Source organism: Oncorhynchus clarkii, chromosome 23 (assembly GCF_045791955.1).
Source record: "Oncorhynchus clarkii lewisi isolate Uvic-CL-2024 chromosome 23, UVic_Ocla_1.0, whole genome shotgun sequence".
NCBI classification, from domain to species: Eukaryota; Metazoa; Chordata; class Actinopteri; order Salmoniformes; family Salmonidae; genus Oncorhynchus; species Oncorhynchus clarkii.
This window is the reverse complement of record NC_092169.1, coordinates 37991213-38007023: the sequence shown is the minus strand read 5'-3', so window position 1 is coordinate 38007023 and position 15811 is coordinate 37991213. Positions and strand designations below refer to the sequence as shown.

Below are 15811 nucleotides of genomic sequence, written 5' to 3'. Positions count from 1 at the left end.
AGAAAATACGTCCTACCCAGGGACCAACAGGGAAAACACCTCCTACCCAGGGACCAGCAGGGAAAACACTTCTACCCAGGGACCAGCAGAGAAAATACATCCTAACCAGGGACCAACAGGGTAAACACTTCCTACCCAGGGACCAGCAGAGAAAATACATCCTAACCAGGGACCAACAGGGTAAACAGTTCCTACCCAGGGACCAGCAGTGAAAACACTTCCTACCCAGGGACCAGCAGGGAAAACATTCCCTAACCAGGGACCAGTAGAGAAAACACTTCCTACCAGGGACCAGCAGAGAAAATACGTCCTAAACAGGGACCAGTAGAGAAAATACTTCCTACCCAAGGACCAGCAGAGAAAATACGTCCTACCCAGGGACCAACAGGGAAAACACCTCCTACCCAGGGACCAGCAGGGAAAACACTTCTACCCAGGGACCAGCAGAGAAAACACTTCCTACCCAGGGACCAGCAGAGAAAACACTTCCTACCCAGGGACCAGCAGAGAATACACTTCTACCCAGGGACCAGCAGAGAAAATACATCCTACCCAGGGACCAGCAGGGAAAACACTTCCTACCCAGGGACCAGCAGAGAAAATACTTCCTACCCAGGGACCAGCAGAGAAAACACTTCCTACCCAGGGACCAGCAAGGAAAACACTTATACCCAGGGACCAGCAGAGAAAACACTTCCTACCCAGGGACCAGCAGAGAAAATACATCCTACCCAGGGACCAGCAGAGAATACACTTCTACCCAGGGACCAGCAGAGAAAATACATCCTACCCAGGGACCAGCAGGGAAAACACTTCCTACCCAGGGACCAGCAGAGAAAATACTTCCTACCCAGGGACCAGCAGAGAAAACACTTCTACCCAGGGACAAGCAGAGAAAATACATCCTACCCAGGGACCAGCAGGGAAAACACCTCCTACCCAGGGACCAGCAGGGAAAATACTTCTACCCAGGGACCAGCAGGGAAAACACTTCCTACCCAGGGACCAGCAGGGAAAACATTCCCTACCCAGGGACCAGCAGGGAAAACACTTCCTACCCAGGGACCAACAGGGTAAACACTTCCTACCCAGGGACCAACAGGGAAAACACTTCCTACCCAGGGACCAGCAGAGAAAACACTTCTACACAGGGACCAGCAGAGAAAACACTTCCTACCCAGGGACCAACAGGGATAACATTCCCTAACCAGGGACCAGCAGGGAAAACACTCCTACCCAGGGACCAGCAGAGAAAACACTTCTACCCAGGGACCAGCAGGGAAAACACTTCCTACCCAGGGACCAGCAGAGAAAACACTTCTACCCAGGGACCAGCAGGGAAAACACTTCCTACCCAGGGACCAGCACAGAAAACACTTCTACCCAGGGACCAGCAGGGATAACATTCCCTAACCAGGGACCAGCAGGGATAACATTCCCTAACCAGGGACCAGCAGGGATAACATTCCCTAACCAGGGACCAGCAGGGAAAACACTTCCTACCCAGGGACCAGCAGGGAAAACACTTCCTACCCAGGGACCAGCAGGGAAAACACTTCCTACCCAGGGACCAGCAGGGAAAACACTTCCTACCCAGGGACCAGCAGAGAAAATACATCCTAACCAGGGACCAACAGGGTAAACACTTCCTACCCAGGGACCAGCAGAGAAAACACGTCCTACCCAGGGACCAGCAGGGAAAACACGTCCTACCCAGGGACCAGCAGGGAAAACATTCCCTAACCAGGGACCAGCAAGGAAAACACTTCCTACCCAGGGACCAGCAGGGAAAACATTCCCTAACCAGGGACCAGCAAGGAAAACACTTCCTACCCAGGGACCAGCAGGGAAAACATTCCCTAACCAGGGACCAGCAAGGAAAACACTTCCTACCCAGGGACCAGCAGGGAAAACATTCCCTAACCAGGGACCAGCAAGGAAAACACTTCCTACCCAGGGACCAACAGGGAAAACACTTCCTACCCAGGGACCAGCAGGGAAAACATTCCCTAACCAGGGACCAGCAAGGAAAACACTTCCTACCCAGGGACCAACAGGGAAAACACTTCCTACCCAGGGACCAGCAAGGAAAACACTTCCTACCCAGGGACCAGCAGGGAAAACACTTCTACCCAGGGACCAGCAGGGAAAACATTCCCTAACCAGGGACCAGCAGGGAAAACACTTCCTACCCAGGGACCAGCAGAGAAAATACATCCTAACCAGGGACCAACAGGGTAAACACTTCCTACCCAGGGACCAGCAGAGAAAATACGTCCTACCCAGGGACCAGCAGGGAAAACACGTCCTACCCAGGGACCAGCAGGGAAAACATTCCCTAACCAGGGACCAGCAGGGAAAACATTCCCTAACCAGGGACCAGCAGGGAAAACATTCCCTAACCAGGGACCAGCAAGGAAAACACTTCCTACCCAGGGACCAGCAGGGAAAACACTTCCTACCCAGGGACCAGCAGAGAAAACACTTCCTACCCAGCGACCAGCAGGGAAAACACTTCTACCCAGGGACCAGCAGGGAAAACACTTCCTACCCAGGGACCAGCAGGGAAAACACTTCTACCCAGGGACCAGCAGGGAAAACACTTCCTACCCAGGGACCAACAGAGAAAACACTTATACCCAGGGACCAGCAGGGAAAACACTTCCTACCCAGGGACCAGCAGGGAAAACACTTCCTACCCAGGGACCAGCAGGGAAAACACTTATACCCAGGGACCAGCAGGGAAAACACTTCCTACCCAGGGACCAGCAGGGAAAACTCTTCCTACCCAGGGACCAGCAGGGAAAACATTCCCTAACCAGGGACCAACAGAGAAAACACTTCCTACCCAGGGACCAGCAACACTTCTCTAATTTCCTCTGCAGCTCTGTTTCACACACACTCTAGTACCAACATTTACACACACACACACACACACACACACACACACACACACACACACACACACACACACACACACACACACACACACACACACACACACACACACACACACCTACCAGATGTGGGAGTATCCTGTGCCGCTGGTAGCAGTGTAAAGTGTTTGCTGCTCCTGCATCAGGTAGTGAGGCTGTGTGTGCATTCATGCGTGTATGCGCGCGTGTGTGTGTGTTTGGTGGGTGTGTCTATGTGTGTTCCTCTGAGAGTGAGGCCACCTTTTAAATCAACACTCCTATCCTGTGTTTACACACATGGGCTCTTACTGTATGACCCAGTGAGGAGAGGAGCGATAACGTTGGGACGACAAATAAAGAGTTCAAAGACTGGAGCACTCAGTGTGTGAAATCAACCCTCCATTGGACCAGTTATAATGGCCACTGCGTTTACTGTACCTGAGGGGGCCAGCATTATACTATACAACACTGGCACACACACACACACGTTAATGCCCAGATGCTGTGTTTTATGAGTGAGCTTCACTCATGAAAAAGTACTACTGAATTACTACTGGTTTTACTACTTGATTGCGATTGAGATGTGTAGTAAAACATCAGTGATTTATGTACACTACTGGTTTTACTACTTGATTGCTATTGAGATGTGTAGTAAAACAGCAGTGATTTATGTAGTAATGAGTGATATATTGGTACGTTTCACTACTGGTAAACACTACATATTTCACTACTGGTGATTACTACATATTTCACTACTGGTGAACACTACTTATTTCACTACTGGTGAACACTACATATTTCCCTACTGGTGAAAACTAAATTTTTTACTACTGGTGAACACTACAAATTTCATTACTGGTGAACACTACATATTTCACTATTGGTGAACATCACATAGGCTGTGCAGTCTTGCACTCTACCTGTATCTGTTCAGATAGAACAGGTTAAGCCTGATGCAGAGGCAATTTATTTTGGGCTATTGTCACGCCCTGACCTTAGTTATCTATGTTTTCTTAATTATTTTGGTTAGGTCAGGGTGTGACGAGGGTGGGTATGATTTTTTTGTTATGTCTAGGGTTTTTGTATGTCTAGGGGTGTTTGTAAGTCTAGGCATATGTAGGTTTATGGTGGCCTGAATTGGTTCCCAATCAGAGGCAGCTGTTTATTGTTGTTTCTGATTGGGGATCATATTTAGGTTGCCATTTTCCCTTGGGTATTTGTGGGTTCTTATTCAATGTTTAGTTGCCTGTCTGCACTATCCATATTAGCTTCACGGTTCGTTTTGTTGTTTTGTTCGCTCTGTTCAGTGTTCGCTCTTTTAATAAAGAAGAATGTACACTTATCCCGCTGCGCCTTGGTCTCCTCCCTACGACGGCCGTGACAGCTATTGCCAGTGTATATTTGGTAAATGTACTTGTTTATTTTGTATGATATGGCACTTTCACCATTCAATCTCCAAGACCTGTAAATAAATGTACACTCCTGCTGGTTTCATGCCCTTAACACTGCTACAAGGTCCCTATTTTACAATGTCATAGGCTAATCAACATATGTTGAAGACAAAATAATATGAAAAGGGCTGTCTGGTTGCCTCAATAAATAGACAAAGATTTGTAGTTATAATGTTTCAGGCAAGACCCAAGTGCAGATTGTGTTGAAGTAACATTGTTTATTACAGCAACAGGGGCAGACAAACAACAGGTCAAGGCAGGCAGGGGTCGATAATCCAGAGTAGTGGGGCATAGGTACAGGACAGCAGGCAGGCTCAGGGTCAGGGGCAGGCAGAGTGGTCAGGCAGGCTCAGGGTCAGGGGCAGGCAGAGTGGTCAGGCAGGCAGGCTCAGAGTCTGGACAGGCAGAGTGGTCAGGCAGGCTCAGGGGCAGGCAGAGTGGTCAGGCAGGCAGGCTCAGAGTCAGGGGCAGGCAGAGTGGTCAGGCAGGCTCAGGGTCAGGGGCAGGCAGAGTGGTCAGGCAGGCAGGGGTCGATAATCCAGAGTAGTGGGGCAAAGGTACAGGACAGCAGGCAGGCTCAGGGTCAGGGGCAGGCAGAGTGGTCAGGCAGGCAGGCTCAGGGTCAGGGTCAGGCAGGCAGGCTCAGGGTCAGGGTCAGGCAGAGTGGTCAGGCAGGCAGGCTCAGGGTCAGGGTCAGGCAGAGTGGTCAGGCAGGCAGGCTCAGGGTCAGGGTCAGGCAGGCAGGCTCAGGGTCAGGGTCAGGCAGAGTGGTCAGGCAGGCAGGCTCAGGGTCAGGGTCAGGCAGGCAGGCTCAGGGTCAGGGTCAGGCAGAGTGGTCAGGCAGGCAGGCTCAGGGTCAGGGTCAGGCAGAGTGGTCAGGCAGGCAGGCTCAGAGTCTGGACAGGCAGAGTGGTCAGGCAGGCAGGCTCAGGGTCAGGGGCAGGCAGAGTGGTCAGGCAGGCTCAGGGTCAGGGGCAGGCAGAGTGGTCAGGCAGGCAGGCTCAGAGTCTGGACAGGCAGAGTGGTTAGGCAGGCAGGCTCAGGGTCAGGGGCAGGCAGACTGGTCAGGCAGGCAGGCTCAGAGTCTGGACAGGCAGAGTGGTCAGGTAGGCAGGCTCAGGGTCAGGGGCAGGCAGAGTGGTCAGGCACGCGGGCTCAGAGTCTGGACAGGCAGAGTGGTCAGGCAGGCAGGCTCAGAGTCTGGACAGGCAGAGTGGTCAGGCAGGCTCAGAGTCTGGACAGACAAGGGTCAAAACCAGGAGGGAGAGAAAAAGAATGACTGGGGAAAAGCAGGAGCTGATGAAAAATGCTGGTTGACTTAACAAACAAGACGAACTGGCAACAGACAAACACATATATACACAGGTATAAACACACAGGGGATAATGGGAAAGATGGGTGTCACCTGGAGGGGGGTGGAGACAATCCCAAGGACAAGTGAAACAGATCAGGGCATTGAACAACAAGTCATTGCATATATAGATTTTCTTTACTTGAAAAAACGTGACTCAACTTGCTCTTATAAAGCACGACTTGGACTTGACCCGTTCTACTTGGGACTTGAACCTTGTTTCCAACCTTTTTCATTATTTATTGCTCAGAGGGTTTTGATCAGTCATTAAAGTACTGAAAACAAATTGGCTACCTATTTAAAAAGATGGAGAACTATGAATGAAAAATACTGGAATTTTGGTACTCAGCCAAATAGCACAAAAGCCAACTAGCACAAAAATAATATTGTGATATAGTCAAAAGGATACAACAGGATATATTGTAAAAACGTATTCCCCCATATGCCGTATGCCCACTCAATCCTTATTGAATAACTACTGCCATCGGTGTCTGTAGTGTGGTGTCACTACTGATCACTACTGAATTGCTCCTGATCCTTTTTCATTCATAAAACCTTTTGGATTACTATTGAAAACATTTACTACTGTTTGCATATTCCAAATCACTACTGACACCTTCTTGTCTCACTACTGTGTCCCTACTATACTATTGCACATTATATTTCCTCAAGTTTCTAACTGTAGTTACAGTGCATTCGGAAAGTATTCAGGCCCCTTGACCTTTCCCACATTTTGTTACTTTACAACCTTATTCTAAAATGGATTAAATTAAAAATGTTCCTCATCAATCTACACACAATATCCCATAATGACAAACCCGCTATCTTTTCTGAACGCTGCGTCCCCTGCTCGCCTAGCGTAGTAGTGACTACCGAACAGCACACTGACTCACCTGCTGCTGCTCTTTTGACCCTATGATAACTCGACTACACAGCTGATGCCCCCTGGACTGTTTCAATAACACAGTACCTCATTTTGTTTATCTGTTGGCCCCAGCCTCAAACTCAGGTCCTGTATGTAGATAACTGACCCGCTCTGCCCATTCATCGCCATTTACCCGTTGTTGTCTTAGCTCTCCTGATCAACACCTGTGATTGCTTTATGCCTCTCTCTAATGTCAATATGCCTCTCTCTAATGTCAATATGCCTTGTCTACTGCTGTCTCAGCTAGTTCTTATTGTTTTATTTCACTGTAGAGCCCTCAGTCCCGCTCAAAATGCCTTAGATAGCTCTTTCGTCCCACCCCACACACATGCAGAGACCTCACCTAGGTTAACTGATGCCTCCAGAGATGAAACCTCTCTCATCGTCACTCAACGCATAGGTTTACCTCCACTGAACTCACATCCTACCATACCCTTGTCTGTACATTATGCCTTGAATCCCTGTAGCCCCCAGCATCACACCTATTCCCCAGACGCTATCATTTGTTTACTGCTTGTAATCGTAAAAGCCTTGGTTTCATGCATGTTAATATCAGAAGCCTCCTCCCTAAGTTTGTTTTTTTCACTGCTTTTAGCACACTCCGTCAACTCTGATGTCCTAGCTGTGTATGAATCTTGGCTTAGGAAGGCCACCAAAAATTCTGAAATTTCCATCCCCAACTACAACATTTTCCACCAAGATAGAACTGCCAAAGGGGGTGGAGTTGCAATCTACTGTAGAGATAGCCTGTAGAGTTCTGTCATGCTATCCAGGTCTGTGCCCAAACAGTTCGAGCTTCTACTTTTAAAAATCCACCTTTCCAGAAATCTCTCACTGTTGCCGCTTGTTATAGACCCCCCTCAGCCCCCAGCTGTGCCCTGGACACCATATGTGAATTAATTGCCCACCATTTATCTTCAGAGTTTGTAATGTTAGGTGACCTAAACTGGGACATGCTTAACACCCCGGTCGTCCTACAATCTAAGCTAGATGCCCTCAATCTCACACAAATGACCATGGAACCTACCAGGTACAACTCTAAATCCGTAAACATGGGCACCCTCATAGATATAATCCTGCCCTCTAAATACACCTCTGCTGTCTTCAGTGATCACTGCCTCATTGCCTGCATCCGTAATGGGTCCGTGGTCAAACGACAACCCCTCATCACTGTCAAACGCTCTCTAAAACACTTCAGCGAGCAAACCTTTCTAATCGACCTGGCCCGGGTATCCTGGAAAGATATTGACCTCATTCCGGCAGTAGAGGATGCCTGGCTGTTCTTTAAAAGTGCTTTCCTTACCATCTTAAAAAAGCATGCCCCATTCAAAAAATGTAGAACTAAGAACAGATATAGCCCTTTGTTCACTCCAGACCTGACTGCCCTTGACCAGCACAAAAACATCCTGTGGCGTACTGCAGTAGCATCGAACAGCCCCCGCAATATGAAACTTTTCAGGGAAGTTAGGAACCAATATACAGTCAGTTAGGAAAGCAAAGGCTAGCTTTTTCAAACAGAAATTTGCATCCTGTAGCACTAACTCCAAAAAGTTCTGGGACACTGTAAAGTCCATGGAGAATAAGAGCACCTCCACCCAGCTGCCCACTGGAGGCTTCCTCATGATGCCATCTATTTTATGAAGTGCACCAGTCCCTCCTGCAGCAAAGCACCCCCACAACATGATGCTGCCACCCCCGTGCTTCACGGTTGGGATGGTGTTCTTCGGCTTGCAAGCCTCCCCTTTTTCCTCCAAACATAACATTATGGCCAAACAGTTCTATTTTTGTTTCATCCAACCAGAGGACATTTCTCCAAAAAGTTTGATCTTTGTCCCCATGTGCAGTTGCAAATCATAGTCTGGCTTTTTTTATGGCAGTTTTGGAGTAGTGGCTTCTTCCTTGCTGAGCGGCCTTTCAGGTTATGTCGATATAGGACTCGTTTTACTGTGGATATAGAGACTTTTGTACCTGTTTTCTCCAGCATCTTCACAAGGTCCTTTGCTGTTGTTCTGAGATTGATTTGCACTTTTCTCACCAATGTGAGATGTTCATCTCTACGAGACAGAACGCGTCTCCTTCCTGAGTGGTATGACGGCTGCGTGATCCCATGGTGTTTATACTTGCGTACTATTGTTTGTACAGATGAACGTGGTACTTTCAGGCGTTTGGAAATTGCTCCCAAGGATGAACCAGACTTGTAGAGGTCTACAATTTTTGGCAGATTTATTTTGATTTTCCCATGATGTCAAGCAAAGAGTCACTGAGTTTGAAGGTAGGCCTTGAAATACATCCACAGGTACACCTCCAATTGTCTCAAATGATGTCAATTAGCCTATCAGAGTTTTCTAAAGCCATGACATCATTTTCTGGAATTTTCCAAGCTGTTTAAAGGCACATTCAACTTAGTGTATGTAAACTTCTGACCCGCTAGAATTGTGATACAGTGAATTATAAGTGAAATAATCTGTCTGTAATCAATTGTTACAAAAATGACTTGTGTCATGCACAAAGTAGATGTCCTAACCGACTTGCCAAAAATATAATTTATTAACAAGAAATTTGTGGAGTGGTTGAAAAACGAGTTTAAATGACTCCAACCTAAGTGTATGTAAACTTCCGACTTCAACTGTACATACAGCATCCCTTTGATCGTTGTATAATTTCTTCTCGCATCTACGTGCTATCCTCCTCTCACCTTATATCTTCGCTTGTGGACTTCAGTGCACAACATGTCAACTGTCTGTGACCAGGCAATAAAAACTTTCCAAGCCAAACCATCATATCATAACCGCTACCTACATTGTTGTCACCATATTATAACATCAGTGGTGTAAAGTACTTAAGTAAAAATACTTGAAAGTACTACTTAAGTAGTTTTTTGGGGTATCTGTAGTTTACATTACTCTTTATATTTTTGACAACCTTTACTTTTACTTCACTACATTCCTGAAGAAAATCTTGTACTTTTTAGTCCATACATTTTCCCTGACACCCAAAAGTACATGTCACATTTTGAATGCTTAGCAGGACAGGAAAATTATTAAATTAATGCACTTATCAAGAGAACATCCCTTGTCATTGCTATTGCCTCTGATCTGGCGGACTCACTAAACACAAATGCTTAATTTGTAAATTATGTCTGAGTGTTGGAGTGTGGCCCTGGCTATACATAAATAAAAGGAAGGAATTTGAAATTATTTATACTTTTACTTTTACTTTCAATACTTAAGTATATTTTAGCAATTACATTTGCTTTTGATACTTAAGTATATTTAAAGCCAAATACTTTGACTTTTACTCAGGTAGTATTTTTTACTGGGTGACTTTCACTTTTACTTCAGTCATTTCTATTAAGGTATCTTTACTTTTACTCAAGCATGAGTAAATTTGGGTACTTTTCCCACCACTGTATAACGTCAGTCAACATAGCTACTAGAACTAACGCATGAGTAAATCCGCTACAATCATGCAGTACAGTGTATAGTCACCAAGGAGTTTAACAGTTACACTGGCGGGTCCCGGTGGCAATGTACAAAACCATAAGTTCCATTGTTGGATAGCCATAGCCAGTTAGCTAACACAGTATCCCTCTCTGTTTGATATGGTTGTTTGAGTAGGCTAAACTAGCTAGCTGCATTTGCTAAGAAAGTGAAAAAAAATACTAAATATCTCTCTCTGTTGCTTCTCCTTAATTTTTGAAGAAAAGTAATTTGTTAAAAACTGTTCAACTATTGTATTTCACTGCACTGCAGTGCTAGCTTGCTGTAGCTTATGCTTTCAGTACTATATTCCTTCTCTGATCCTCTGATTGGGCTCTGATAGGTTGGAGGATGTCTTCCCGGAAGTTGTCATAATTACTGTGTAAGTCTATGGAAGGGGGTGAGTACCATAAGCCTCCTACGTTTTGTATTGAAGTCATTGAACCCAGAGGAGGATGGAAACTAGCCATCATCCGGCTACACCATGGTGCTACCCTACAGAGTGACGTTGAGGCTACTGTAGACCATTGCAAAACATTGTGTTTGAAATCAACTATTTGGTGACGTGAATATATTTAGTAGAGTTTTATCTAAAAACGTTTTAAATGTTTCACTATTTACATGTTTCTGAAATTCACTGAGGAGGATGGTCCTCCCCAAACACACATTCTTATTAGCTCGCATGACGAAAACAGAGTCTATATAGCTACATTTCAATATGGCTAGTAAACACAAGACCATTTTGACTAGCAATCTTTTTGATGTGGTTATATAAATGGCTAAACAACAACATGAAAGTATTCACAAAACATAAAGGAAAGTTAAGCTTACAGATGGTGCCAGCATAAGGGCTATGAAAGACAGGATGGCAAAGGATGGAAGATGATTACATTCAGGATTGTCAAAAACAGTAGATAGCTAACAACAACCAACTACTTCCTGTTTTGTCTTCTTCTGTGGTCGTGAAAAGACTGTGTAGTCTGGCAGTAGTGTTGTGACTACTTATTTACTGCCAACATCAAGCTGTAAAAATCTCTACCTGATTACTACTGGAAGCACTACTGTTTTTCCTACTGAACACTACAAAACTCTACTTGAGTAGTGCATATACAACACATTCACCACACAATCCCTACAGGTCTCTACATAATCACTACTGCACAAATAGGTTTTGTGTAGTAATTCAGTAGTCTTTTTTTCATGAGGGGTCAGCTACTTAGAACAGAAAACAATTAAGTAAATATGATGTTTCCAGAATTAATGTGTAGCTCGTCATCTTTTCACCTTGTTTTTGAGATGGCATTGACACACTCAGGTTGGTATACATAGTTCAGTCACTACAATACGGTCGTAAACAGTAGCAAATTAACCTGAGGTCTTTTAAAATAGGGCCTAATAGAGCTGAGGGCCACCCAGACGGGGAGTACTGCAGGCTGCTGATAGCAGCAGGTCTATGGAGATAAACACACACCGGCATTCCTGCTCCAGATGCTAACAGCGCTACCGCTAGGCTAAGGTGTGATCAAAACAAACAGCAAGTCACTTAGCTAGCCTCTGCCAACCTGGCTGCCCTTGGAAACCATACAAAGACCAACAGCATCTGATAAAGAACAAACACAACAGTTGAAGTGGTATACACTCTAGTACATAGTCTCACTTTAATCTTGCGAGATAAGGCTGACCAGGTTAATGTGTGTGTGTGTGTGTCCCTCTCTCCCTCCCTAACCTCCCTCCCTCCTTCTCTCTCTCTAGTGTGTGGCCTCCTTTTAGCATGTGTTATAGCCAGAGAGTCCTACAGAGTTCTGTGACTACAGGTCAGTGTTCGAGAATGTTAATATGATGTCAATGGAAGCTGGGACAGGTCCAGCATGGATCCCATTAGCCTGATTGGCCAGAATTAAACATCCACTTACTGCTGAGTACACACTACACAAACAAACTGGCACGTCTATATGGCAGGCCAAAATGATCACTGTAAAAAAAAAACTAAGAGCAAAATCATCAAATGAAATAAATATAATTATTTAATTGTAGTGGGTTGTAGTACTAGTTGTAAAGAAAAGTGTCACTTCCTTTATATCCTTTATATAAAGTATAGAAACGTGGCACAATGCTGTCCTATGTAACTGATCGGTCACTGTGGGAGTCGTTCAGAACAAAGAGGAAGACAGGAGAGAGAGCCCGTGGAGATGAATATGTAGAAAAGCTGGATCCCAGTGGAGATGTTGTTCTTTGATGTTTTCTGTGTCACTTGTTGACCTCTTATGTTGTAATATTAATATCAACATGCTACAGGCCTAGTTGGGGTGAGCCAAATAAATGTTTTCTACATTGTTTATCTATTTTTTTTAAATGTCTTTATGGAACCAGATCCAATTGAGATGAATATCAAAAACCTAATACATTCATAATCTTCTTTTTGCATGGTGTATTACTTTAGTATGAGTGTTCTCTATATGCCTGATCCTCGTATCCCTTCATATCGAGGTGTAGTAGGGAAAAAAGAGGTGATCTGTTGTAAAAACAAATGTCATGTTTTCAGTATTAGCCCCATGGCACATTTGTGGTGGGGGACATCAGATTTGGATCAGAGAGGAGTTTGTTCCCCACACAGCTCAGGCCAGAGCCCCGCAGTTAGAGACCAGAGAACAACCACGTCAACGACAGCCTTCAGGATGTGTTTCAAATGGCACCCTATTCCCTATATAGTGCATTCATTTTGAACATAGCCCAAATGCACTGCATAGCAAATAGGGTGCCATTTGAGACCCACCCTCAGTCTCTACCACATGGCTACGCTACAGGGGGGAACCATCCGTGGAAATTAAATGAGGGATTTTCTGACTTGGAACATTCCTCCATGCTTGGATTTCTAAAACATAAACCCGCCGTGAGATTGGAATCCCCTCATTTTAAATTAAATGAAGGGATCCTTGTTTGAGGAAAGTTGGAAGGATTCCTGTTTTGTATTTTAAAATGAAACTTCTGGTAATCCACTTTAGATAGTGTCCCAGCATATGGTTCCAGCTGTGAAAGGACACATTTTTGGAGACTAATAGCTGTCATTCATCTCACAATCAGAGCCTTTACTGCCTACCTGGGTGTCAGTCAATTTCTCCTTTGTTGGCTAAAGCAGAATCAGACTGTTGCTAGTCTGTTGGGGTGTTTCTTGCAGCTTCAGTGGTATACAATACACAGTACATGGCATAGTATATTTGTCCAGGCAGCCTGGGGGAGAGCGCACTCAGCCCAGCTCTCAGCCCAGCCTCCAACAGCCTTGTGAAGGAGGAGGAAGTCCTGAGGAAATTACTTTTCACTGGTCGTTATGGCCTTGTGGTTTTCCTTAAGCACCCACTCATTGACTTCCTTTCCATCTGACATTTCAGTGAGGCCAGCATCTAATGTAGGTGTTTATATTGATGTAATCACAGACCTAACCAACTACTTACAAAACTAAATCAGAGGCTCTCAAGGCTGCAGAGCATCAAAGAGACAATGAGAACACAAGGAATATTAATATGTTGTCACAATTTGTAATATAGATTGGGACGCAGATCTGGTCATGTTTATGACACACAAGCCAGGTTCCAAATGTCTTAAAGTCTGTTTCATCACATGCAGGAGGATAGGATTGAGACTGGGTACATAGAAACAAGATTTACTTCATGGGTCACAAGAAATTCCCAGAAGCTTTTGGTGGGTCCGTTTGTCAAATATTTGGGAACCACTAATCAAATCTCTCCTCTCCCCTCCTCTCCGCTCCTCTCCTCTCCTCTCCTCTCAGAAACCTGATGCCTCGGACATTGGAAAGCCAGATCACTATGGAAAAGACACCTAGCTACTTCGTCACCAAGGAGGCTCCTCGCCGTCTCTTCGCCCTGAGTCGTCACACCAAGCTGATTGTGGTGGTCCGAGATCCTGTGACCCGGGCTGTGTCCGACTACACCCAGACACTGTCAAAACAACCCGGCCTTCCGTCCTTCCAGAGCCTGACCTTCCGGAACTCAACCATTGGCCTCATCGACACCTCCTGGAGCGCCGTGCGCATCGGGATCTACGCCAAGCACCTGGAGAACTGGCTGCGCTACTTCCCCCTCTCGAAGTTCCTCTTTGTCAGCGGGGAGAGGCTGGTGACGGACCCGGCCGGGGAGATGGGCAGGGTGCAGGACTTCCTGGGGCTGAAGAGGTTGGTCACGGACAAACACTTCTACTTCAACCAGACCAAGGGTTTCCCCTGCCTGAAGAAGCCTGAGGGGAGCAGCAGGCCACGCTGTCTAGGGAAGTCTAAGGGAAGGCCTCATCCACAGATCTCTCCAGAGGTGCTGCTCAGGCTCAGGGAGTTCTATAGGCCATTTAATATGAAGTTTTACCAAATGACAGGCCATGACTTTGGCTGGGACTGATGGAAATGGGATGGGATAGAGCATAGACATGGGTCTCCAGAGGATAAGACAGGCCCTGTACTGGCCACTCAACCTGATGTTTTACCAGATGACAGGTCTTCGTGACTTCGGCTGGGACTGGCGGGAACAGGCTAGAGTTGTGCTACCATTGTAACCAAACCATGGGAGAGACTGATAGTATCTTTTGGTTATAAAGAGAGGCATTAAAACTCCTTGAATAACAGATGTGATTTTTCTTGTAAGATTGTTGTGTCACTGCAATGTAATACCATTTTTATATTCTGACAAAACTGCTCCATGAGCCTGACAAATATTTTCATCTGAGAAATGAATCCCGAATATGCTAATACTATTTAAATAAGCTAGACTACAATAAGCCAAGTGCATTTCCTGAATAATTTTAGTAATCACAAATGATTTACTGTTGTCCCATTTTCCGGTTTTAAAATGCAATCCCAACGATGTTTAGGTGACATTTTTTTTATTAAAAGAAGACTATTGCTGGGATAAATGCTCGGATAAATGCTGGACAATGCTATTTTTGGGGGGGAAATATATATTGGTTGGTTTACTCTATGTGCTGTAAAATTGCTATTATTTATGTTGCAAGAGTTATGCTATTGAGAATTGTGATATATCCTATATGTGTATCTGTGGTTTTCTGCATTGTGTTTTTGTTTCAAACCAAACTAATAAACTGTACCTCTCTGACTGTAAATTTCTGGAAAGCATCATTTATCAAATTACAATGTTTTATCTTCTACTTCTGTTTTTCAAAATGCTGATATTTTACTAAAGCTTTTATTACAAAACAACTGTCTTGTTTTCATCAAATAAGTCAACATTTCAGAATAAAATACCTTTCTATGAAATATCCACACCATGTGATCTACTGTTCAGTCACGTCAGACCAGTCTTCCAGCGGATGTGTAGAGAGAGGGGAGGTAGAGAGGTGGTGTGGGTCATATGGCCCTGTAGAGTCCAGGGCTAAATTTGAAGTTAATGCAAAAAGGAAGCTTTCTGATGTGTAAGCAATCAATTGGCCGGGGTCATTGGAGACATTTGGGATGGCCATTTTTGACCCCTGATTCCCCATTGACCTGTTGGCCTCACCATCATAAACTGCTGACCGCTCCAGTGCTGCGGCGTTAGCCAATGGAGCCGCCCAGACAGACTCCCTGGGTGCTTCCCAAATGGCACCCTATTTCTTATATAGTGCACTTTTGACCACAGCCATTGTCAAAAGTAGTGCACTATATAGGGGATAGAGTGCCATTTGGGACACAG

The 15811-nt window shown here is 45.3% G+C and overlaps 1 protein-coding gene across 2 annotated transcripts in view; it reads left to right on the top strand.

The window, feature by feature from the left end:
• The window catches only part of LOC139381450 (heparan sulfate glucosamine 3-O-sulfotransferase 6-like), a 63181-nt gene that overhangs the window by 17487 nt on the left and 29883 nt on the right, over positions 1–15811 (top strand). The window contains exon 2 of one of the 2 annotated variants that reach the window (XM_071124989.1): positions 13906–14524. The exons of the other annotated variant lie outside the window; for it this stretch is intronic. Within the exon in view, the coding sequence (XP_070981090.1) occupies positions 13906–14524 (619 nt within the window). Of the gene's footprint in view, positions 1–13905; positions 14525–15811 lie in introns of those variants that run through there. 2 annotated transcript variants of the gene reach the window in all.